Raw genomic sequence first — 27,606 nt, forward strand, 5'->3', positions numbered from 1 at the left:
TATAATTTTTGGTTCTTTTAACCTAATCGTAGCCTGAGTCAAGGCGCATACAATGGATTTTGTACCACAGTGCATGGAGCTCATATATCAAGGAATCCTGGGAACTTCTCTTCTCCATCCCCTGACCATTTAATCCTCTCACCAGCAAAAGGCTTTAGGTTCCCAGCTAGGGGTGGAGCCAAGAGACCCTGGCTCTTTTGTCAATCTTTATCTGGTCAATTTGTCCTACCACTATCCCAAGCAAGTGCTGGTCAGGTTTCTCATTGTAATCTCTGCCTCTGGCTTTTTAAATTTCTCCAAGCTGGGGTAAATATAGCAGACTTGTTTGGGGACCCTTAATGTTAGGGAACCTGTTAGGGGCCTGTCCAACCTTTGTTAATGCTGTATTAAAACCTTTGCTTTAACCCCATCAATGCCTGCATTACTCATTGCATTATTTTGTTTTTAAATTAATGTTTGTTTATATATTTATTTGGAGAGAGAGAGAGAGAGCATGAGCACGCACGTGCACGTACGCATGCAAGCTGGGGAGGAGCAGAACCTTGAGATCATGACCTGAGCCAAAATCAACTTCACCACTCAAGCCACCCAGGAGCCCCACTCATCACATTTTTTTTTTCTTTCTTTCTTTTTCTTTCTTTCTTTCTTTCTTTCTTTCTTTCTTTCTTTCTTTCTTTCTTCGTTTCTCTCTTTCTAATGTTTATTTATTTTTGAGAGAGAGAGAGAGCAGGGGAGGGGCAGAGAGAGAAGGAGACACAGAATCGGAAACAGGCTCCAGGCTCTGAGCTGTCAGCACAGAGCCCGACACGGGGCTGAACTTACCAACTGGGAGATCATGATCTGAGCGGAAGTCGGCCGCTTAATGGACTGAGCCACCCAGGTACCCCTCATCGCGTTTCTTAATAACTATCTAAAGGTTTCCATCCTTCTGGGGTAAGACTCCTGACTATTCCTTTTCTGTTTCCTCTTTGCTACATTCTTACCAGTATGTGCTTTATTCACTTTCGTTAGTAATAACTGTTTTATTCCACATTGTTAAAAATAATCCCTTGACTTTCTTCTCTCCTTTCTCTTTTCTCCTGTTAATCAACCTAATGTTTTTGTTGGTATCTGAAGATCCAGGAGGAGAAGCTCAGAGAGAAACTTTCATAAAGGTTTCTGAACTGCCTTTCAGTTGTGCTGTAAAGTTTCATGGGGTCTCTCTTAACCACAGCATTTATCGTGGCCTGTGTAATGGGCATATTTGGTGGGTGATTATCCCAATTATCACAGAGCATGGTACACCTGGCTTGCTACATATGAACCATATCAGCTGCTTCATCTGGAGTGTTCCACTTGGCATTTATAGGGGTAGACAGTTTCCCCTCTAAGGGTAAACAGACCTTATGGTGGCTTTTGTCCAGCCTATCAAGCTGGCTGTTTCCTTGGGAATAACCTGCTCTATACCTAGATCATGGAAAGTCATCTATGATTGTTCCATAATGAGCTATGGATCTTGTATCAACCCAAGCATACTCTTCCATCCTGTAGCATTCAACACCGGAGAAAATCCCCCTGAATTACTCTTAAAATCCATTTTGGTAAATGTTCTGATTGCTATACACAAAATGAAACAACTCCTTCACACCATATCCCTGATTTTAATAGTTGGTTTTGCTCCCACCTGACGTGGACCATTTTCCTAGTCTTACGGATACATTCTATTGACCCTAATAATTTTTTTTCCCACAGAAGCCAGCTTTAAGGTTAGTGGCTGAAGCTTATATTAAAATCTGAATATGGTCTAGCATCCATATTTGAGCCAACACTCTCTTTTAATTTCATTTTAGCTATTATGGATACCAGTAACCAAGCGATTAAATTTTTCTCCTTTTTCTTGTTATTTTGCATTTCCTTAGGCATCTGGTGAACCAACTCCCCAGGAGTCTGATCCATCTCTAAGTTCGATTAGTAACTTTTACCTTTATGGTAATCCGTTATGGATTGCTGCACAGCTGGTGCTGTATACCGGGGGGGGGGGGGGGGAACCACGTGGCCACTCAGGAATTAAAGATTCCTCATTTCTTGCCCTTTTATCTTTCTCTTCCCAAACCTCATATTTCTGTTAGCTAGGGCCATGCTAATAAACACTACCTCTCTGATATCAAATGTAAAGGAAACAAAACAGAACAAAACACTCCCCTACCATCAATACTCTATTCACAGAATAGTCTATTTCACTTCTTCTGATCACCAAATATGTGGGCTTAATTCTCACACCAAGCAACTCTGCAACGCCAACTGAGTGTTCTCCAATTTGACTTAACTCTGATGCTGTCTACCCAGAGATAGTATCAGATCCCACAGATTATGTGCTCAGTTCCACAAGACACCCCCTCCCTACCCTCCTCATAGTCAACACCAATCTCAAGTTCTGGTTATCATGTGTGTTTTGGACCAATGGACTATAAATCAGAAATTTCCATGGACACCCCCTTGTACTTGATTTATGTGCTAAAGAAACTCACAGAACTCAGGAGAACATTTTACTTACTAGGTCATGAGTTTATTATAAAGGATATAACTCAAGAATTGTCAGATTGAAGAGCTGTGTAAGGCAAAGTATGTGGAGAATTGCATGGAGCTTCCATGTCCCTTCTGGCCATGCCACTTTTCCACCTCCATCTGACCAATAACCTGGAAGCTGAGTGGTATCATTTTTATTGTATGATGTTTTGACGGGTACAATAGAAAAATGATAAGAACTTTACATTTCAAGAAGAAAAATTCACCAAGAAAGAGAATAGGTACAGATTATAAGATAATGGAATGAGTTCCTAGAAAGATGAATGGAATAAGAAGAGTGTGGTGGGTAGAATAATTGCCTTCCCAAAATATTTGTGTCCTAATCTCTGAAGCCTGAAAATATGCTAATCTACTTAGGAAAGGAAAAGTAAGGTTGCATATGCAATCAAAATTGGTAATCAAATGATCTCAAAATAGATTATCTTGCAAAGCTACAAAACTTTCCATAATATATTTCCATTGCACTATACTTATCCCATCCTTCTTATGTTTGGCATCATATAAATCCCACTCTTTCCTATCACAAAAATGTCCTTATGTATTTATCCTTCTGGAAATCTATGATAATTTAAGTATACTTATCAGGGAACATGATTTCTAGATCTGACAGTGTATATATATGTGATTTTACAAAGTACAGCACCATTGTTTCACCAAAATCAGAAAAGAAAGGATTATCAGTCTATATTATTCAGAATATTCCAGATATATATGCTGTCTCTACATACGATCTTCCTAGCCCTAGAAAGAAAACTACATATTCCCCCCAAAACATCCCATCCATGAATTAAAAGTACAACTTCAAAAAAAAGGGAAGTCTGTATCCTTTTATGTAACCATATTAACAAAAGAAAAAAACCTGATTATTGAAAATATTCTAATTATTAACTATCTGGTAAGATCATATTATCATTGCAACATTTATTTGGAAGTTCTTTACTACACCGAAATTAACAATCAGTAGGACTTACTGTGGTGTGTGGAATACAGAAAGATTTGGCATCTAGGGACATTTTGTCCGTTGGTTTGAGTTATTTTGAAAATGATACTTATAAGCCTTAACTGATGAAGAACTGATGAAGAATTTGGTATAGAAAGATTTTTTTTGACCACTACATTAAGAATTATTAGTTCCCTAGCTGCTTTCTCCAATAGTTGTACCCAGAATATTTTTAACACATAACTTCTCCTTAAGATTTAGATTATTGCTCTTCACATACATTTGAACTTCCTTATCTCTCTCCCTTATTTCATTTTAGTTTATTAATTTAGGCTTCTCCAATCTTTCAGATTAGTCACAGTAATGTTTTCTTCTGTAGCTTAAATTAGGGTAAGTGTAAAATTGCGTAATTACCCCATCCCTTATTGGAAATCTAGAATATATTTGACTCTAAAATCTCTGGGCAAAAAAATATATTGATATCTAGAAATGAATCTAAAATGTAGTTCAGTTAGGCATCATTTAGATCACAATAACTCATGAACTGTAAAACTGATATTTGAGCTCTTAAATATGACTTCTAAGGGTTTTGTAAATTTCCAATAATTATGTAATTAAAAGCTTCAGGTTTAACCTACTAATCTATTTCTCAGGTTTTACTATTAAAATAGCAAAAAAGATAAAATGGTTCAATTTGATCTTAATGAAAATAATAAACATAAAATATTCCATTATAATTTATAATTTATAATACTTGTTTCTATGGTTATCGTGAGTCTTTTGTAATAGCAGAGACAATTTTGTAAGGATATAGTTTCTACATAAGCATTAGTCCCTTTAATTAAAACTCAACTACACATTTTTTGATTTATGGATTCACAAGGATTTAATACTGGTGAAATCCCAAACCTTATGGCTTTTATTATGTTGATTTATGCTCATTCACACCCAGTTTATTGACAGCTTTTATTATGAATCATTCTTGAATTTTCTTAAATTATTTTTCTGCATCATGAGAGGATTGTGTCACTTTTCTCTTTCATTTTATGAATGTGATGTTACACATATATTGATTTGCATTTGTTGAACCATACTTGCACCCCAGGGATGAACACACTGTGATCATGGTGTATATTTTCAATGTGATGTTTAATTCAATTTGCTAGTATCTTTTTGAAACTTTTTGCAACTATGTACTTCAGGGATATTGGCCTAGAGTTTTCTTTTCTTGTAGTGTCCCACAAGACCTTGATATCAAGTTTGGCCTAGTAAAACAGTTTGGGGACTATTCCCTGGTTTTCAACTTTTCTAATAGTTTGAGAAGGATTAGTATTAATTCTACACGTTTGCTAGAATTCACCAGTGAAAACATCTGGCCCTGGGATATTATTTTGTTGGAAGGTTTTTCATTATTGCTTTAGTAATTAGGTATTATCCTTATTTAATGGTCTGCTCAGATTTTCTATTTCTTCATAATTCAGTGTTGGTAGATTGTATGTTTCTACAAATGTATCTATTTCTTCTAGGTTATATAATTGTGGGTGTAGAGTTATTCATGGTGATTTTTAAAGATCCTTAGTATTTCTGTGGTATCAGTGATATCGTCTCTTCTTTTATTTCTGATTTTATTTACTTGAGTCTTCTCTCCTTATCTTTTTAATGGAAACCTCTTTATCATTATATAATGATTTTTTTGTCTGTTTTTATCAATTTTAACTTAAGGTCCATTTCTTCTGATATAAGCATAACCATCCCTGCTTTCTTTTGGTTACCATTGCTTGAAATATATTTTTCTATTCCTCCACTCTGTGCATGTGTGTCCTTAAAGCTAAAGAAGGTCTTTTGTATGCAGCATACCATTGAATCTTTTTTTTTAATAACTTCAGCTATTCTATTTCTTAATTAGGAACTTAATCCATTTATACTAAAGCAATTATTGATAAGTAAAGATCTACTGTTGCCATTTTATTGTCTTCTGTTTTGCAGATCCTTTGTTTCTTGCCTTCTTTCTTGCTCTCTTCCTTTGTGATTTGATAACATTTTCTAGTGGTATGATTTTACTCCTTTATCATAATCTTTTTGTGTATCTGCAGGTGTTTCCTTTGTGGTTACCATGAGGCTTACATAAAATATACTTGTAACATTCTATTTTAGACCAGATCAGGCATGTTCAGGGTGGTATGGCTGTAGACTATAACATTCTATTTTAAGCATATAATAACTTTAATAGCATACAGAAACTTTATACTTTCATGTCTGCACTACCCCTTCATATGTTAGGTTATTGATGCTACATTTTACATTTTATTTATATTATAGATTGAACAACAAAGTATTGTTGTTATGTTTACTTTTAATATTAACAATTTTTAGATCAAAGCGTCAACACGGTGGAGAAGTAGGGGGACTTGAAGTTCCCTCATTCCTCAAACACAGTAGTATTGAGACCAGAAGACAGAATTCCAGGAATCTGGGTTACAGAGTAACAGAAACATTTCCAGGGGCCCACAGGAATAACTTGACGGGTGATAGACATTTTTAATCTATTATTTTTACACCTTTTCTGTATCTCCTTTTTTTTTCCCCCCCCTTTCTCTCTGGATTAAGCTGTATAGTTTCTCTGATTCTCTGCCTGGTCAATTTTCTTTTCTCTTCCTTTCCCTTGCCCCTGTCATTTCTCTCTTTGTATGAGATAAGACTTCTTCCACCACCACCCCTTTTAAAAATTTTTTCCAGGGTTACTTCGATGAACAAATCAAAGCACACCTGGTGGAAGGTCCAAACCACCACTACAAGTAGGGAGATAAAGCAACAACAACAGAGAGCACTCAATGGACTCCAAAAACACCTTTTGAAGGGCCAGGCCCTAAACTGTGTATGACCCCTTTTTACTATAGTAGTACTCACAGGAGCAGGACTGATAACAAAATATTAAAATACATATGGGATAGAAAACTAGCCAAAAATGATGAAACAGAAGAATTCTTCTCAAAAGAAGCTCAAAGAAGAAATGACAGCTAGAGAGTTGCTCAAAATAGATATGAACAATATATCTGATCAAGACTTTAGAATAATAGTCATAAGATTAATAGCTGGGTTTGAAAAAAGCATAGAACATAGCAGAGAATCTATTGCTGCAGAGATCAAGGAACTAAGAAATAGTCACCATGAATAAGAAATGTTGTAAATGAGGCAGAAAATAAACTAGTTGCACCGACAGCAAGGATGGAGGAAACAGAACAGAGGATAAGTGAAATAGATGATAGGATTATGGAAAATTATGAAGCCAAGAAAAGGAGAGATAAGAAAATACTAGCCCATGAGGGAACAATTAGAGAACTAAGTGATTCAGTGAGACATAATATCTGTATCAAGGAGTTCCAGAAGAAGAAGAGAGAGAGAGAAAGGAGAAGAGGGTTTACTTGAACAAATTATAGCTGAGAACCTCCCTAATCTGGGAAAGGAAGTAGACATCTAAATTCAGAAGGCACAGAGAATTCCCTTAAGATTTAACAAGAATAGGTCTTCACCATGGCGTATCTTAGTGAAACTGGCAAAATACAAACATAACAAGAGAATTCTGAAAGCAGCTAGGGAAAAATTAGTCTTTTTAAAATTTATTTATTTTTAAAATTTTTTAAATGTTTATTTTTGAGAGAGACAGAGACAGAATGTGAGTGGGTTAGGGGCAGAGAGAGAGGGAGACACAGAAGCAGAAGCAGGCTCCAGGCTCTGAGCTGTCAGCACAGAGCCCGACGTGGGGCTCGAACTCACAAGCTGTGAGATCATGACCTGAGCTGAAGTTGGATGCTCAACCGACTGAGCCACCCAGGCGCCCCGGAAAAATTAGTCTTAGCCTACAAGGTTAGATACATAAGGGTAGTGGCAGACCTGTCCACTGAAACTTGTCAGGCCAGAAAGGAGTGGCAGGAAATAATCAATACGCTGAATGGGAAAAATAGACAGCAAGAATCCTTTATCCAGCAAGGCTGTCATTCAGAATAGAAGGAGAGATAGAGGCTTTCCCAGACAAACAAAAACTGAAAGTGTTCATGACCACTAAATCAGCCCTGCAAGAGAGTCTAAGGGGTCTCTGTGAGTGAAATACTGCAAAGACTACAAAGAACTAGAGACATCACCACAAGCATGAAACCTACAGATAACACAAGGACCCTAACTCCATATCTTTCAGTAATAACTCTAAATATAAATGAACTAAATGCCCTAATCAAAAGGCATAGAGTATCAGAATGGATAAAAAAAAAAAAAAAAAACAAGATCCATCTATATGCTGTCTACCAGAGACCCATTTTAGACCTAAGGACACCTTCAGATTGAAAGTGAGGGGATGCAGAACCATCTATCATGCTACAGGAAGTCAAAAGAAAGCTGGAGTAGCCATACTTATACCAGACAAACTAGATTTTAAACTAAAGGCTGTAACAAGAGATGAAGAAGGGCATTATATCATAATTACAGGGTCTATCCATTAAGATCTAACATTTGTAAATGTTTATTCCCCCAACTTGAGAGCACCCAAGTATGTAAATCAATTAATCACAAACATAAGCAATCTATTGATAACAATACGGTAATTGCAGGGGACTTTAATACTCCATTTACAACAATGGACATATCTAGGTAGAAAATCAATAAAGAAACCATGACCTTGAATGATACACTGGACCAGACAGACTTGACAGATACATTCAGAACTTTTCATCCAAAAGCAGCAGAATACACATTCTTCTCGAGTACACATGGAACATTTTTCATGATAGATCACATACTGGGTCACAAAACAGCCCTCAATATATATAACAGAATTGATATCTTACCATACACACTTTCAGATCACAGTTTCAGAAACTTGAAACCAACGACAAGAAAAAACTTGGAAAGCCTCCAAATGCATGGAGGTTAAAAGAATGAATGGGCCAACCAGACATTTAAGAAGAAATTTAAAAATATATGGAAGTAAATGAAAATGAAAACACAACAAATCCAGGCCTATCTCAAGAAACAAGAAAAATCCCAAATATTAAATCTAAAAGCACACCTAAAGAAACTAGAAGCAGAACAGCAAAGAAACCACAAAGCCAGCAGAAAAAGAGAAATAATAAAGGTTAGAGCAGAAATAAACATTATATAATTTTTTAAAAAGAGTAGAACAGATCAATGAATCTAAAAATTTGTTTTTTTAAAAAAATAAATAAAATTGATAAACCCTTAGCCAAACTTATCAAAATGAAAAGAGAGAATCCAAATAGGTGAAATCATCAATGAAAAAGGAGAGATCACAATAAACACCACAGAAATACAAACAATTATTAGAGAATACTATGAAAAATTATATGCCAACAAACTGGACAACCTGGAAGAAATGGACAAATTCCTAGACATACACATACTACCAAAGCTCAAATGGGAAGAATCAGAAAATTTGAACAGACTCATAACCAGTGAATAAACTGAATCAATTATCAAAAATCTCCCAACAAATAAGAGTCCTGGGCCAGATGGCTTCCCAGTGGAATTCTACCAGATATTTAAAGCAGAGTTAATACCTATCCTTCTCAATCTGTTCCAAAAAATAGAAATGGAAGGAAAGCTTCTGGACTCACTCTGTGAAGCCAGCATTACCTTGATTCCCAAACCAGACAGAGATCCCACATAAAAGGAGACTCACAGGCCAATAGCCCTGATGAACATGGATGCAAAAATTCTCAACAAGATACCAGAAAATCAAATTGAACAGCATATAAAAAGAATTATCCACCATGGTCAAGTGGAATTCACTCCTGGGCTGTAGGATGGGTTCAATATTTGCAAATCAATCAGTGTGATACATCACATAAATAAAATAAAGGATAAGAACCATATGATCCTGTCAATAGATGCAGAAAAAGCATTTGACAAAATATAGCATCTTTTCTTAATAAAAACCCTCAAGAATGTCAGGATAGAAGAAACATACCTTAACATCACAAAGGCCATGTATGAAAAGCCCATAGCTAATATCATCCTCTATGAGGAAAACCTGAGAGCTTTCCCCCTGAGATCAGGAATATGACAGGGATGTCCACTCTCACCACTGTTGTTTAAGATAGTGTTGGAAGTCCTAGCCTTAGCAATCAGAAAACAAAATGAAATAAAAGGCATCAAAATTGGCAAAGAAGTCAAACTCGCACTTTGTACAGAGGATATGATACTCTACATGGAAAACCTGAAAGACTCCACCAAAAAGCTGCTAGAACTGATACAAGAATTCAGCAAAGCTGCAGGATACAAAATCAATGTATATAAACATATAAAATATCTATATGCTGAAAACTATAGAAAACTTACAAAAGAAATTGAGGAAGACCCAAATAAATGGAAAAACCTTCCATGCTCATGGATTGGAAGAACAAATATTGTTAAAATGTCAATACTACCCAAAGCAATCTACACATTCAATGCAAACCCAATCAAAATTGCACCAGCATTCTTCTCAAAGCTAGAACAAACAATCCTAAAATTTGTATAGAGCCACAAAAGACCCTGAACAGCCAAAGTAGTGTTGGAAAAGAAAACCAAAGCAAGAGGCATCACAATCCTGGATGTTAGCCTCTACTACAAAGCTGTAATCATCAAGATAGTATGGTATTGGCACAAAAACAGACACAAAGGCCAATGGAATAGAGAACCCAGAATTGGACCCACAAATGTATGACCAACTAATCTTTGACAAAGCAGGAAAGAGTATCCAATGGAGAAAAGACAGTCTCTTTAGCAAATGGTGCTAGGAGAACCGGACAGCAACATGCAGAAGAATGAAACTGGACCACTTTCTTACACCATACACAAAAATAAACTCAAAATGGATGAAGGACCTAAATGTGAGACATGAAACCATCAAAACCCTAGAGGAGAAAACAGGTAACAACCACTTTGACCTTAGCCGCAGTAATTTCTTACTCCACACGTCTCCGAAGGCAAGGGAAATAAAAGCAAAAATGAACTGTTGGGACCTCATCAAGATAAAAAGCTTCCACTGCAAGGAAACAATCAACAAAACTAAAAGACAACCTACAGAATGGGAGAAAATATTTGCAATGACATATCTGATAAAGGGTTAATATCCAAAATCTATAAAGAACTTACCAAACTCAACACCTGAAAAACAAATAATCCAGTGAAGAAATGGGCAGAAGACATGAAAAGACACTTTTCCAAAGAAGACATCCAGATGCTCACCATCAGGGAAACACAAATCAAAACCACATTGAGATAATACCTCATGCCTGTCAGAGTTGCTAAAATCAATAACTCAGGAAGCAACAGATGTTGGCAAGGATGTGGAGAAACAGGAACCCTCTTGCACTGTTGGTGGGAATACAAATTGGTGCAGTTGCTCTAAAAAGCAGGGTGGAGTTTCCTCAAAAAATTAACAATATAATTAGCCTACAACCCAGAAATATCACTACTAGCAATTTATACAAAGTATACAGGAGTGCTAATTCATAGGGGCACATGTATCCCAATGTTTATAGTAGTGCTTTCAACAATAACCAAAGTATGGAAAGAGCCCAAATGTCCATCAATGATGAATGGATAAAGAAGATGTGGTTTACATATACAATGGAATACTACTTGGCAATGAGAAAGAATAAAATCTTGCCATTTGCAGCAGTGTGGATGGAACTGGAGGATATTATACTAAGTGAAATAAGTCAGTCAGAGAAAGACAGATATCATATGCTTTCACTCACATGTGGAACTTGAGAAACTTAACAGAAGACCATGGGGAAAGAGAAGGGGAAAAATAGTTTCAAACAGAGAGGGAGGCAAACCATAAAAGACTCTGAAATACAGAGAACAAACTGAGAGTTGGTGGGGGTTGCGGGGGAGAGGGGAAAATGGGTAATGGGCATTGAGGAGGGCACTTGTTCAGATGAGCGTTGGGTGTTGTACGTAAGTAATGAATCATGGGAATCTACCCCCAAAGCCAAGAGCACAGTTTTATGTTAGCTAACTTGACAATAAATTATATTTTAAAAAATAAATAAATAAATTACATAAATAAATAAAAGGCAGGAAAAGAAAAAATATTAAAAAAAACTTTAAATATAGATTTGTAAGTTATTTATGTACCATCATTACATTATTAGAGTTTATGTCTTAGACTACATATATATCACCAGTGACTTTTACACATTCCTATATTTTTGTAAGAATAATTAACATCTTTTTATTTCCACTTGAAGGACACCCTTTATCGTTTGTCAGATAGTTCATGGATCTGTGTTTCTGGAGATGACCAGTTTTTGGAGACTTATTAGTTTTCTTTGTTGATGTCACGTTTATCTGATTCTTCATGAGTTAGTTCCTTGCACTTGTATCTTCACACTTGAGTAAGCAATCTCTTCCTCTAGACTTCACAGATTTGCTTTGGCAGGGATAGTCCTTCACCAGTCACTTTAGCTTGGGACTCTATATGCATCAGCAGATCATGTCCTTGGGCAGCCAAGGCTGGCTATTGTAGTTTTCATTTGGGTGAGGTTATTGCCCATTCTCTGAGCCCGGGGGACTGTTGCTGGCTGGGCTCCATAGTTGGATGGGCATGGTGACTGGGTTTTGTTTTCAGGCAGGGTACTGCTGGTTTGTTTCTCTTTCCAAGTGTGACTATAGGATTGGCTCTGTGGCTACCCCAGAATTTCTGGTCATACTTTCTGGTCAGGTGAGACTGGAAGTTATATTCAGCAGTCAGGCTAGACTTCAAATTTGCTTCTCTGTGCAAGGCCGTAGGATGGGCTCTGTGGCCACTACAGCTCATTTGCTGGGGATGTGAGTGGGAACTGCCCAAAGATCCTTGTTTAGATGGGGCTACCAGCTTGGCCCTACAGATGAACAGAACTACTGATTGAGTTCTCTCTTTGGGTGCTGCCACAAGTGTAGCTGTAGAATGGACTACACAGTTGCCTGGATTCTCTGGTTAAGTTTTTTGGTCGGGTGGAGTTGGGGCTGTCTCCAGCTGTAGGTGGAACTTGAAATGTATTTTACTGCCTGCGTGGGGCCATAGCACAAGATCCATATCTGGCATACCTGATGAATCAAACCAGGTAAAATTGCACACTGAGCTCTCTGGCTAGATACAGCCACTGGCTTGGCTCTACAGATGGGATGAGATGCTAACCGGCATCTCTGCTCAAATGGAGTTGCCTAGAGGAATGTATTTTGCCAAGGTCTTAGTACTGGTTGCTGTAATCCCTGCTCCCTTCTCTATCTTATCCTCAGTGACCAAGTCCCACAGATTTCCCCAGTGATCCTTATGAGGTAAGACAAAAGTGGCTTCCTGGGAATTACCCTGCAATGCTTGTGGAGCTTGATGTACACCTTGGACTCCTTAATCCCTACTAGAGAAAATGTAGGCCCAAGTGGGCCTTCTCTGGAAAATGTGCTGGCCCAGGGTAAGGATTGCTGGCCAAGGATCAAGGTAATTTAGTAAGAGTGTAGCCACTGCTCTTTGTTTTATAATGTGGTCTCTCTTGGTCTCTGTGTTCTAAGGGGTTGCTTCAGCCTCAGCCCTTGGTTCTGAAACTTTTGCAATGGTGTTTTGTCTTTGGATAGTTGCTAGTTGGTTTTCCTGTGAGGGGAGCTGAAGTCAGAAACAACCCATGTCTCCACTTAATAATATCAGACTCTAAAATGCATTTTCAAGATAACTTTTGTATATAGTGTGCAGTAAGGGTTTAAATTCACCTTTTTGTATGTGTACTATTGTTCTAATATCATTTTCTGAATATATAGCCTTGGCAACTTTTACTTGCCAATCAAAGATTAAATGACTATGGGGGTAAGGGCACCCGGGTGACTCAGTTGGCTGAGCATCCCACTTCAGCTCAAGTCAGGATCTCATGGTTCTTGAGTACAAGCCTGCATTGATCTCACTGTTGTCAGAGTAGAGCCTGCTTCATATCTTCTGTCTTCCTCTCTCTCTGCCCCTCCCGTCCTGTGCTCCCTTTCTCAAAAGTAAATAAACCTTTAAAAAAGGATTATAGGGGTTAATATTTATCTCTGCATCTTCAGTTCTGTTTTATTTATCTACATGTTTATCCTCACACCTTTACCGCACTTTTTTGATAGCTGCAGGTTTATATTTTCGAATCAGGAAGTGGTAATCCTCCAACCTTGTTTTTTCTCCGAATTGTTTTGACTATTTCAGGTGTTTTGTTTTTCATGTAAATTTTAGAATTACTCAATATCTAAAAAAAATCCCTGATGAAATTTCGATAGGGATTGAGGTGACTCTATACATTGAGAATGATTTCCACCTTAATAGTAGTGAATCTACTAGCGAATGAACATAGAATATCTATTTTATTTAAATCTTCTTTTGCTTCACTCAGGAAAGATTTGCAATTTTTAGTGTACAAATCTTGATTTTTTTTCCTGTCTTTGTTAAATGTTTCTAAATACTTAAATTTTTTTATGCTACTGTTGCACAAATTGTGTTCTTAATGTGAATTTTTGATTGTTCATTGCTCATAGAAATGTATTTAATTTTTTTATATTGATCTTGTATCCTGTGGTATTTCTGTACTTAGTTTAAGTTTTTGGTGTGTTTCCTAGTACTTTTGGTATACAGGATCATGCCATTCGCAAGAAGTTTTACTTCTTTCCAATCTAAATGCCTTTTATTTCCTTTTTTGCTTAATTGCACTATGTTTGTTGCATTATGCTAAATTATTTCCATATAGTAAGTATGCTTTTTTCCAGGCAAGTTACATGGGAGGAGTTCTAAATTTGTGTTTTCTTATTTTTCTTTATATTTCCTGTTTTCATTGCATAATCAGTGAATTATCATAATTTTAAAAATTTTACTTTTCTTTTATCCATATTCTTTTGATTATTTTCCAATTATTTCAATGGAAATTACTCCAAATGTTGTATATGGGAAGGAAAATGGTACTCGTGCTGAAGAAAAAAGTGTTTTATATGGTATAAATCAATTTATGTTATATGTGTACAAGTAACATATTTATACATGTGTGTAAACAAACACACACACATAACTAAATGGTAATAAATAACCTGTTAATTTGCATATAAACTCAATCTGTTTATTATCTTTTTTGCTTCAGAATTTACATTCTTGTTCTTAACATGATAGTATACTATTGTAGGATGAATTACACCACTAAAACAGTCATACGTTGGTCCAAACTCCAAGTACGTCATAATGTGACTATATTTGGAGATCCTTTAAGGATCCTTAAAGATCCTTGAAAAGAGGTCATTAAGGTGTGCTCTAATCCAATATGACTGGCATCCTTATAAGAAAGGGAAATTTGACACAGACATTTACAGAGTGAAGGTGATGTGAAAATTCAGCCAGAAGAGAGCTTAAAGGTAGCTTGGGAGAGAAATGATCCAGAACCTTCCCTCATGCCCCTCAGCAGAATCAACCCTGCCAATACCTTGATCTCAGATTTCCAGCCTCCAGAACTGTGAGAAAATAAATTTCCATTGTTTCAGCCCCCAGTCTGTAGTACTTTAATATGGCAGCCCTGGCAGACTAACACATACTTGAATCCCAACAGAGTAGTGTACATCTGTCTGAAAAGAATTATATTTTTGTCACTTTAATTTCTTTAATAACTAGGACAGTGATGGTTCTTCAGCCCTTAATTGAAAGTCATCAAGTGTCAGAGAAGGGATTCTCTGCTGTTCCTCTAATTCTAGATGTTCCAATTGATGTGTAGAAACAATTGTCATATTTTTAATGCTAAGAAATTTTTGTAATTGCATTGGTTTTCTTATATATTACATCTATATATTATTATACATCTATATATAATGTATATTATATATATCTCCATATATAGATATAGATATAGATATAGATATAGGTATAGGTATAGATATAGATATAGATATAGATATAGATATAGATATATGCAGGTCAGACTTAAAGAATCACAGGGTCAAGGCAACCTCTCCATGCTCTACACTTAGCTTTGAGATAACCCTCTAGGCTTTATACCGTAATTTTCTGGGAAGATAGGCAATTATCAGACTTTCTGATGCAATCATTTCTTGTCCATGGCATAAAATTAGTTACTCAAGTATAATAAGATCTGTGCTTAGTAACTCAAGCTTCTTAATTCATAACACCTAATTAAGTAATTGACAGAATAAACAGACATGTAAATGTTACGTGTGACTCAGCCCAACTCAGTGCATTCATATGTATTTCTAGACAGTTGTTATTTGTAAGATATTTTGTGTGGCATAATGGTTCTAGGAAAAGGATACCTTAATTGGGAGAAATAAAAATCATGATCTTTTACTTCATGTAATATAAATTAGTTTGAGATAAGGTTATAGATCTAAGTAAGTTTATACTTATTTGCTTAAATAAGATTTATGTAAACCTTGCTATACAAGAGAGGCTATGGTGAAAGAGATAAATAAGTCACCAATGTGGTATCTAAATAATGTTTTTAGCCTCTTTGAACTTCCCACATTCTCTTCATTGTTCTCTGTTAGGTGACAACCTTGCTTCAGAATTTACTAAGAAATATAATCCAACAGAGAAGAAAATCTCTCATAGTACCACAGATAAATCTAGAAATAAAAGGTCTGAGGATTTCTTCACCCTAGCAAAAACCATTTTATTTCATTTGGTTTGATATTTCATTTTAAAACATCATTCTCTTTGGTTTTCTCCAATATCCTCTCCAGTTTTTTTCAAAGATTTTTTCCTTTGAGTATATGACTCTGACTCCCTCATCCCCTTCTCCACTTTACTGGCTCCCTGGTCCAACATTATAATTTGTCCTTTCTCTACTGGCTCAATCTTTTCTGTACACACTATGCTGTGTCTCCAACATCTAAAATCACAGCCTTTACTACAAACACTCCTCTTCCTATAGCCTTTCATAACCTTGACAGTACAATTGCTCTAAGGGATATCTTTACACATGTGCTCTCTTCTTTCTTTCATGCCCTAGGGTGCCTATCAAAAAGGGAAAACTCTTCTTATCAAGGTACTGCATAATTTCTAATCCATCATGTCACAGGGGCAGTCCACTCCTCATCTTCCTGACATGGAAGACTTTTTTTTCCTGGTTTTCATGAAAACACAATCTCTCATTACTAATCCATTGTCGGCTTTGTTGCTTCTTCTCCTTTGCTTTCTTTTTTTTTTTTCTTCAATATATGAAATTTATTGTCAAATTGGTTTCCATACAACACCCAATGCTCATCCCAAAAGTGCCCTCCTCAATACCCATCACCCACCACCCCCCTCCCTCCCACCCCCCATCAACCCTCAGTTTGTTCTCAGTTTTTAAGAGTCTCTTACGCTTTGGCTCTCTCCCACTCTAACCTCTTTTTTTTTTCCTTCCCCTCCCGCATGGGTTTCTGTTAAGTTTCTCAGGATCCACATAACAGTGAAAACATATGGTATCTGTCTTTCTCTGTATGGCTTTTTTCACTTAGCATCACACTCTCCAGTTCCATCCATGTTGCTACAAAGGGCTATATTTCATTCTTTCTCATTGCCACGTAGTACTCCATTGTGTATATAAACCACAATTTCTTTATCCATTCATCAGTTGATGGACATTTAGGCTCTTTCCATAATTTGGCTATTGTTGAGAGTGCTGCTATAAACATTGGGTTACAAGTGCCCCTATGCATCAGCACTCCTGTATCCCTTGGATAAATTCCTAGCAGTGCTATTGCTGGGTCATAGGGTAGGTCTATTTTTAATTTTTTGAGGAACCTTCACACTGTTTTCCAGAGTGGCTACACGAATTTGCATTCCCACCAACAGTGCAAGAGGGTTCCCTTGTCTCCACATCCTCTCCAGCATCTATAGTCTCCTGATTTGTTCATTTTGGCCACTCTGACTGGCGTGAGGTGATATCTGAGTGTGGTTTTGATTTGTATTTCCCTGATGAGGAGCGACGTTGAGCATCTTTTCATGTGCCTGTTGGCCATCTGGATGTCTTCTTTAGAGAAGTGTCTATTCATGTTTTCTGCCCATTTCTTCACTGGGTTATTTGTTTTTCGGGTGTGGAGTTTGGTGAGCTCTTTATAGATTTTGGATACTAGCCGTTTGTCCGATAGGTCATTTGCAAATATCTTTTCCATTCCGTTGGTTGCCTTTCAGATTTGTTGATTGTTTCCTTTGCTGTGCAGAACCTTTTTATCTTCATAAGGTCCCAGCAGTTCATTTTTGTTTTGTTTTGTTTTTTTTTGTTTTTTTTTTATTTTTAGGACAGAGAGAGACAGAGCATGAACGGGGGAGGGGCAGAGAGAGAGGGAGACACAGAATCGGAAACAGGCTCCAGGCTCCGAGCCATCCGCCCAGAGCCTGACGCGGGGCTCGAACTCACGGACCGCGAGATCGTGACCTGGCTGAAGTCGGACGCTTAACCGACTGCGCCACCCAGGCGCCCCTCATTTTTGCTTTTAATTCCCTTGCCTTTGGGGATGTGTCAAGTAAGAAATTGCTATCGCTGAGGTCAGAGAGGTCTTTTCCTGCTTTCTCCTCTACGGTTATGATGGTTTCCTGTCTCACATTCAGGTCCTTATCCATTTTGAGTTTATTTTTGTGAATGGTGTGAGAAAGTGGCCTAGTTTCAATCTTCTGCATGTTGCTGTCCAGTTCTCCCAGCTCCATTTGTTAGAGAGACTGTCTTTTTTCCATTGGATGTTCTTTCCTGCTTTGTCAAAGATTAGTTGGCCATACATTTGTGGGTCTAGTTCTGGGGTTTCTATTCTATTCCATTGGTCTATGTGTCTGTTTTTGTGCCAATACCATGCTGTCTTGATGATGACAGCTTTGTAGTAGAGGCTAAAGTCTGGGATTGTGATGCCTCCCGCTTTGGTCTTCTTCAAAATTACTTTGGCTATTCAGGGCCTTTTGTGGTTCCATATGAATTTTAGGATTGCTTGTTGTAGTTTCGAGAAGAATGCTGGTGCAATTTTGATTGGGATTGCATTGAATGTGTAGATAGCTTTGGGTAGTATTGACATTTTAACAATATTTATTCTTCCAATCTATGAGCACGGAATGTTTTTCCATTTCTTTAAATCTTCTTCAATTTCCTTCATAAGCTTTCTATAGTTTTCAGCATACAGATCTTTTACATCTTTGGTTAGGTTTATTCCTAGGTATTTTATGCTTCTTGGTGCAATTGTGAATGGGATCAGTTTCTCTATTTGTCTTTCTGTTGCTTCATTGTTAGTGTATAAGAATGAAACTGATTTCTGTACATTAATTTTGTATCCTGAAACTTTGCTGAATTCATGTATCAGTTCTAGCAGACTTTTGGTGGAGTCTATCGGATTTTCCATGTATAGTATCATGGCATCTGCAAAAAGTGAAAGCTTGACTTCATCTTTGCCAATTTTGATGCTTTTGATTTCCTTTTGTTGTCTGATTGCTGATGCTAGAACTTCCAACACTATGTTAAACAACAGCGGTGAGAGTGGACATCCCTGTCATGTTCCTGATATCAGGGAAAAAGCTCTCAGTTTTTCCCCATTGAGGATGATGTTAGCTGTGGGATTTTCATGAATGGCTTTTATGATGTTTAAGTATGTTCCTTCTATCCTGACTTTCTTGAGGGTTTTTATTAAGAAAGGGTGCTGAATTTTGTCAAATGCTTTTTCTGCATAGATTGACAGAATCATATGGTTCTTATCTTTCCTTTTATTAATGTGATGTATCACGTTGATTGATTTGCGAATGTTGAACCAGCCCTGCAGCCCAGGAATGAATCCCACTTGATCACGGTGAATAATTCTTTTTATATGCTGTTGAATTCGATTTGCTAGTATCTTATTGAGAATTTTGCATCCATATTCATCAGGGATATTGGCCTGTAGTTCTCTTTTTTACTGGGTCTCTGTCTGGTTAGGGATCAAAGTAATACTGGCTTCATAGAAGGAGTCTGGAAGTTTTCCTTCCCTTTCTATTTTTTGGAATAGCTTGAGAAGGATAGGTATTATCTCTGCTTTAAACATCTGGTAGAACTCCCCTGGGAAGCCATCTGGTCCTGGACTCTTGTTTATTGGGAGATTTTTGATAACTGATTCAATTTCCTCGCTGGTTATGGGTCTGTTCAAGCATTCTATTTCCTCCTGATTGAGTTTTGGAAGCGTGTGGGTGCTTAGGAATTTGTCCATTTCTTCCAGGTTGTACAGTTTGTTGGCATATAGTTTTTCATAGTATTCCCTGATAATTGCTTGTATCTCTGAAGGATTGGTTGTAATAATTCCATTTTAATTCATGATTTTATCTATTGGGTCATCTCCCTTTTCTTTGTGAGAAGCCTGGCTAGAGGCTTATCAATTTTGTTTATTTTTTAAAAAAACCAACTCTTGGTTTCATTGATCTGCTCTACAGTTTTTTTTAGATTCTATATTGTTTATTTCTGCTCTGATCTTTATTATTTCTCTTCATCTGCTGGGTTTAGGCTGTCTTTGCTGTTCTGCTTCTATTTCCTTTAGGTGTGCTGTTAGATTTTGTATTTGGGATTTTTCTCGTTTCTTGAGATAGGCCTGGATTGCAATGTATTTTCCTCACAGGACTGCCTTCGCTGCATCCCAAAGCGTTTGGATTGTTGTATTTTCATTTTCATTTATTTCCATGTATTTTTAAATTTCTTCTCTAATTGCCTGGTTGACCCACTCATTCTTTAGTAGGGTGTTCTTTAACCTCCATGCTTTTGGAGGTTTTGCAGACTTTTTCCTGTGGTTGATTTCAAGCTTCATAGCACTGTGGTCTGAAAGTAGGCATGGTATGATCTGAATTCTTGTATACTTATGAAGGGCTGTTTTGTGACCCAGTATGTGATCTATCTTGGAGAATGTTCCATGTGCACTCAAGAAGAAAGTATATTCTGTTGCTTTGGGATGCAGAGTTCTAAATATATGTCAAGTCCATCTGATCCAATGTATCATTCAGGGCCCTTGTTTCTTTATTAACCGTGTGTCTAGATGATCTATCCATTGCTGTAAGTGGAGTGTTAAAGTCCCCTGCAATTACCATATTCATATCAATAAGGTTGCTTATGTTTGTGAGCAATTGTTTTATATATTTGGGGGTTCCCATGTTCCATACATAGACCTTTATAATTGTTAGCTCTTCCTCGTGGATAGACCCTGTAATTATTATACAATGCCCTTCTTCATCTCTTGTTACAGCCTTTAATTTAAAGTCTAGTTTGTCTGATATAAGTATGGCTACTCCAGCTTTCTTTTGACTTCCAGTGGCATGATAAATAGTTCTCCATCCCCTCACTTTCAATCTGAAGGTGTCCTCAGGTCTAAAATGGGTCTCTTGTAGACAGCAAATAGATTGGTCTTGTTTTTTATCCATTCTGATACCCTATGTCTTTTGGTTGGCACATTTTGTCCGTTTACATTCAGTGTTATTATAGAAAGATATGGGTTTAGAGTCATTGTGATGTCTGTAGGGTTCATGCTTGTAGCGATGTTTCTGATAGTTTGTCTCACAGGATTCCCCTTAGGATCTCTTGTAAGGCTGGTTTAGTGGTGACGAATTCCTTCAGTTTTTGTTTGTTTGGGAAGACCTTTATCTCTCCTTCTATTCTAAATGACAGACTTGTTGGATAAAGGATTCTCGGCTGCATATTTTTTCTGGTCATCACATTGAAGATTTCCTGCCATTCCTTTCTGGCCTGCCAAGTTTCAGTTGAGAAATCGGTCACGAGTCTTATCGGTCTCCCTTTATATGTTAGAGAATGTTTCTCCCTAGCTGTTTTCAGAATTTTCTCTTTATCCTTGTATTTTGCCAGTTTCACTATGATATGTCATGCAGAAGATCGATTCAAGTTATGTCTGAAGGGAGTTCCCTGTGCCTCTTGGATTTCAATGACTTTTTCCTTCCCCAGATCAGGGAAGTTCTCAGCTATGATTTGTTCAAGTACACCTTCAGCTCCTTTCTCTCTCTCTTCTTCTGGAATTCCTATCATACGGATATTGTTCCATTTGATTGCATCACGTAGATTTCTAATTCTCCCCTCATGATCCTTGATTATTTTTTTATCTTTTTCTCAGCTTCCTCTTTTTCCATAACTTTATTTTCTAATTCACCTATTTGCCCCTCTGCCTCTTCAATCCACACTGTGGCTGCCTCCCTTTTATTTTGCATTTCATTTATAGCATTTTTTAATTCATCATGACTATTTTTTAGTTCCTTGATCTCTGCAGTAATAGATTCTCTGCTGTCTTCTATGCCTTTTTCAAACCCAATGATTAATCTTATGACTATTATTCTAAATTCTTGTTCCGTTATATTGCTTATATCTGCTTTGATCATTTCTTTAGCTGTCACTTCTTTCTGGAATTTCTTTTGAGGGGAATTCTCCCATTTCATAATTTTGGCTAGTTTTCTGTCTATTATGAGTTTTCAAAGCCTTTTATGTGTTCTGCATCTGTGAGCAATGCTATATTAAAGGGTGATCATCTACCATCCAGGGCCTGGCCCTTTAGGAGGTGTTTTTTGGAGAGTGTTACTTTCTTTCTGTTGTTGTGTTTGTGGTTATTTTATTTCTTTACTCGTAATGATGTTTTGGACCCACCACGAGGTGTGCTTTGATTTTTTTCCTTGAAGTAACCCTGGAAAGGAAAACAAACAGATGAACATGAAACAAAGACACGCAAACACACAAATAAAACAAACAAGTAAACAGATACACACACACACACACACACAAACAAAAACAATCCAAAAGCAAAAAACCAGAAACAAGTACAAGTAAAGAACAGAGTAGAGGTGGTGCTGATGGAAGAACACATAGAAAGAGAGAAATGACAGGGGCAGGGACCAAGAGAAAATAAACATTGACAGGCCGAGAGACTAAATGGCTTAAACCAGGGAGAGAAAGGAAAATAAAGAAGGAGGGGACGGGGACGAAGATAATGGTACCCAGACAGAGAAACTATACGGCTTGATTATTCCAGAGAGAGAGAAAGGAAAGCAGAGAAGGAGGTGTAGAACATGTATGAAGAGAATGGATTAAATATGTCTGCTTAAACAAACCAACAACCAGAGTAACCAGCTAGAGGAGGGAAGAGATAAGAAGGGAGAATACATCTAAATAACAAAAATTGTCCTGGAATTAATCCAGGCTAGGCAGCATCACTGGTCTGGATGATGGAGCCATCTGGTTGCACAGCATCTATCTGCTACAGCAGATGCACAGTTACCCGGCATGGAGGGGAGTGGTTTGGTGTAGGCTGGTCCCACCTCCACTATAGGTCCTTCCTTGGTGGTGGTAGGGGTGGAGGGGGGGAAATGGTGATACCCAGTCCATTCTCCACGACCTGGTGGACTCCATTCAAATTGTCCTTACTGTGTTGCAGGTGCAGAGGGGGCAGTCCTTCTGGCTTCACTGACTCCCCTGACCCTGTGCTTTGCTAGGATTCAAAGTCCCACTCTGTGCACTCTCGCACTGAGGAGGTGCCTCTCTGTGCAGCTTGAGATATGGTCCCAGCTGGCTTTTTCTATGCCGCAGCACTTCAGGGAGCACTTCCAGCTGTGGACTGCACCGCTGACATAGCTGCCAAGCCTGGGGGTGGCGGACACAGCAGGCTTTGTTCTATCCGACAGCACTTCAGGGAGGGGACCACTTTCTCCTACTGCAGCCTGCACCCTGACCTACCACAGAACCTGGCTCCCCTCCCCAGGTGCGCGAATGGGGCAGCTGGCCCCAGTCCAAAGAAAGCCCCACAGTTAACTATGGGATCTCTCTCAGTCCCAGTCCAAGGTTTATCTCTTGTCCATATACAGTCCTATGCTTCCCCAGCCACTCTTTCTCTTCCCTTTGTCTTTCCACAAAAGGGGATCCTTCCCCTTGATACCTATGCAGCCCATTTTATCTCTTCCAGTTCACAATCACCCACCTATATCCCATCAAGGATGTCCCGGTATCACCTTTTAAGACTCAGTCTCTTTTCCTCTCAGACTTCTGGGGTTCAAAGTCCTTTGGCTTGAGTACTTCTTTGTTTGAGAGATGCGGGAAGTACAGATACTTCTATTTCCCTGCCATGTTGGCCCGCCTTCTCCCTCTCATTGAATGTTTTCAGGGTATTTAGTTACATTTAGAGGGAACAAGCAGAGAAACTGAGTTTATATGACCTTGTTGCAGAAATTAAATTGGCCAATTTTTTTGAATGATGTTCTATATTAAAAATGTAATAAAGTATAAACACTATTGAGTAACATTCCAAAGAACAATAAAAGTCAAGTCAACCATTTTTTATTACGTAAAGAATTAAGATAGGCATTATAGGAGATACCAACATTTGTGAAAGGCACAAATAATGCTCTTGAGTATTTCTAGTCTGATAAGCCTAGTAAGAATAATGTAAGGAAGAAAAAAGAAATAAACCTTTTTGCTTCAGGGAGGTATGTGGTAAGCACCATGAAAAATATTAAAATTAATATTAAATTAATCTTAAATTATATTTATATTTATGTTAAATTAATATTAAAATATAATAATATTAAAATATTATAAGTGCTTTTTACAAAAAAAAATGTCTCTTAACTAATCAGTTGAGTTTGAAAAACAGAAAGAGGTATTACTATTTATGCCAATTTAACATGTGTAAATTGAGACAATCTCAGCAATATATGGTCACCTAACCCTAAGACCCTTCTGTTTTAACTATTAATTTTGGAAATGTTCATGCATATGCATATTTATAGAATAGTACAATAAATCCTTATTTTCCCATCATCTAGGTTTAATAACTATAAATATGTAGCCAGTTTTCATTCTTCTATATACCCTGAGTCCCTTTTTGCTGGATTAATTCTTAAGAGCAAATTCTAGGAAGTTTCCTGGGTTATTCCTTGAGCAAACACTAATTACTTTTATTGCATGCCTTTTTCTTTTTCTTCACCAGGCATAACCACTTCCATCCACATGTTGCTTTTTGTTTTACTTATAGGGGTGATACTGTAATGGTTCAACTCTGCCAGAACACAGATCCCAAATGATTAGCCCTTGATATTGACCAGCTCAGGATAAGAAGCCAGAGCATCTGGACCAATATTTCCATAATGGTGGCTTCATAATGACTGTGATTAAAGGTCTGCTATACATGAAGATCATATTTCTGCTACACTGGTTTGGGGTGTGTCTGTTCTTTTGTGGACACACCCAGGCTGAGCACCCCCAGTATAATAGTCCTCCAGAAGTGGTGATTCCTTTGAGGATACCTGGCACTGGCAGAGGCATGAAGCCTTCAGGCTGGCTCTCTTACAGCCTGCATTTTGCGGGCAAGAGACACATTGTCCATATAAAGGTCAAGAAGCATTTGCTGTCCAGACACCTCCCAGTGTTCACCTATACAGACCAGGGTGCTCTCCTTGAGGACCAACCTTTTGTTCAGAATGACTGCTACTATCATGGTTATGTGGAGGGAGACCCAGAATCCCTGGTCGCCCTCAGTTACTGTTTTGGTGGTTTTCGAGGATTGTTACAGATAAATGACATTGCTTATGAAATTGAGCCCATGACTTTCTCTACTAACTTTGAACATCTGGTATATAAAATGGAGAGTGAGGAAGCCCAATTCCCAATCATGAACTCTGACTTTATGCGAGAGAAAATTGTACCCCAATGGGAGTCTCAAGAGATTAATAATTCTACTCAGAAACAAAGTTCTTATATGGGCTGGTGGCTCCATATGTTTGTTATTGAAATAGCAGTGGTGGTGGACCATAGTTTATATCTTCATATAAAAAAGAACATTTCAAAGTTTAATGAAGACCTATATACTATTGTAAATATAGTGGATTCCATTTATGACGTCTTGGGTCTTAAATTGCTATTGTTTGGTTTGGAGTTCTGGACTGAAAAAAACTACATTGAAGTAAATGATATAAGGAGATCTCTGAGATATTTTTGCCTTTGGAAAAAGGAAAACCTTGATATCCGCCTACCACATGATACTATACATCTTTTTATAAATAAGACAGTACGAGGAATGAGTGGCTTAGGCTACGTTCAAGGACTGTGTCAATCACACATTAATTGTGCAATTGTTACTAATGTAGAAAAAACCTTGGGCACTGTTGCAATTGCAATGGCTCATCATATTGGCCATAATTTGGGTATGATTCACGATACTGACTTTTGTACATGTGCAGTGCCTAAATGCATAATGCATTTTTCAAACCCACCAATAACTAAATTTAGCAATTGTAGTTATTCTTATTTTTGGAGATATTCTATACACCAGGTAAAATGTTTGTTCTACACTATCCACACAAAGGACATATTTTCACAGACACGTTGTGGGAATGGTATTGTTGAAGATGAAGAGGAGTGTGACTGTGGACCTTTACAGAGTTGTGCAAAAGATGCCTGCTGTCTGTCAAACTGCACTTTGAGCTTTGGGTCTACATGTGCTTTTGGGCTTTGTTGCAAGGACTGCCAGTTATTACCATCAGGAAAAATATGTAGAAAGCAGGTCAATGAATGTGATCTTCCAGAGTGGTGCGATGGCATATCCCACATGTGCCCAGATGATGTCTATGTGGAGGATGGAATTCCTTGTAACGAAAGTGCCTATTGCTATGAGAAGAACTGTAATGACCGCAATGAACAGTGTAAGCAGCTTTTTGGCCAAGAGGCAACGAGTGCAAGTCAGAGTTGCTACAAAAAAATAAACACTCTTGGTGATCGTTTTGGTAACTGTGGTCTCAAAAATGCTACATATATAAAATGTAATATCTCAGACAGCCTGTGTGGCAGAGTTCAGTGTAAGAATGTGACAGAAATTCCCACTCTGCACGAACATTATACTGTGCATCAATTTCACTCCAATGACGGCGTCTGCTGGGGTACTGACTACCACTCTGGGATGCCCATACCTGATATTGGTGAAGTGAAAGATGGCACAGAGTGTGGCCCAGAACATCTCTGCATTGACAGGCAGTGTGTCCATATATCTCGCTTGGATAGTAGTTGTTCACCTAAGTTCTGTAACTTGAGGGGAATTTGCAACAATAAGCATCACTGCCATTGCAACTATTTGTGGGATCCACCCAACTGCCTAAAACGGGGCAATGGAGGTAGTGTTGATAGTGGACCACCCCCGAAGAGAGAAAAAATAAAGAGGGGTTACTTGTTAGCATTCTCACTTCTTTGGTTGCTTCTCTTATTATGTTGTCTTATTTGTCTTTGCCTGAAGAAAAAATCAAAGGAAAAGGAAGCTGAAAGTGCAAAACAAACACAAACGTTTCCTTTAAAACAAGTGCAAAAGGTTCCTTCAAAACAGATGCTAAATGTTCTTACTCAACCTGAAAAACCAGCACAAAATGTTCCTCCAAAACCAGAGAGTAAGGCTCCTTCAAGACAAGAGAGTAAGGCTCCTTCAAGACAAGAGAGTAAGGCTCCTTCAAGACAAGAGAGTAAGGCTCCTTCAAGACAAGAGAGTAGGCCTCCTTCAAGACAAGAGAGTAGGCCCCCTTCAAGACAAGAGAGTAGGGCTCCTTCAAGACAAGAGAGTAGGGCTCCTTCAAGACAAGAGAGTAGGGCTCCTTCAAGACAAGAGAGTAGGGCTCCTTCAAGACAAGAGAGTAAGGCTACTTTAAGACAAGAGAGTAGGGCTCCTTCAAGACAAGTGAGTAAGGTTTCGACTCAATCTGCAAAACAACAAAAAGCTCAACCCTCAAAACCACCACAAAAACTTCAGAGTCAAGCTAGCCTATCGCTTCAACAGGGTAAAGGTGGGAAACAAAGGCCATCACTAGTAAAAAATGTACCCAAATAAGTATGCATTAAACAAGGTTCTTCCTGGAATGTTTCTCCTTGTTCTTCATTATTTTAAACAATTAGAAGATCCATTTTGCCTAAAATTTCTTTCTTTATATTTTCTGGGAAAAAGCATGGCACATGGGTTGTGTACCAGTTTTCAAGTTACTCAGCTTCAAATCCCCTTCCCATTTTGTACACTTCATCACAGGGACCATATTCTGCTGTACCAGGCCCTCTTCCTATAGGGATCTGCAATAAGGGGAATGAGTGAGAGTTTGGAAACCTGGGAGATCTGTTTGC

At 37.8% G+C, this 27,606-nt stretch overlaps 1 protein-coding gene across 1 annotated transcript; it reads left to right on the forward strand.

The window, feature by feature from the left end:
* The first annotated feature begins 24,535 nt into the window (after window positions 1-24,535).
* ADAM29 (ADAM metallopeptidase domain 29) lies at window positions 24,536-27,322 on the forward strand. The gene has a single exon (XM_047090464.1). It carries the CDS (start codon window positions 24,617-24,619, stop codon window positions 27,320-27,322), a length of 2,706 nt encoding a protein of 901 aa, XP_046946420.1. The 5' UTR covers window positions 24,536-24,616.
* The last annotated feature ends 284 nt before the right edge of the window (window positions 27,323-27,606 follow it).

This window comes from Lynx rufus, unplaced genomic scaffold (assembly GCF_022079265.1).
Source record: "Lynx rufus isolate CCGP_SWC_20201006 ecotype Redwood Valley unplaced genomic scaffold, mLynRuf1.p SCAF_3, whole genome shotgun sequence".
In the NCBI taxonomy this organism is placed as follows: domain Eukaryota; kingdom Metazoa; phylum Chordata; class Mammalia; order Carnivora; family Felidae; genus Lynx; species Lynx rufus.

Excerpts from the sequence above, each read along its gene's own strand:
- ADAM29 (XM_047090464.1), top strand. The coding sequence starts at position 24,617 with ATGACTGTGATTAAAGGTCTGCTATACATGAAGATCATATTTCTGCTA.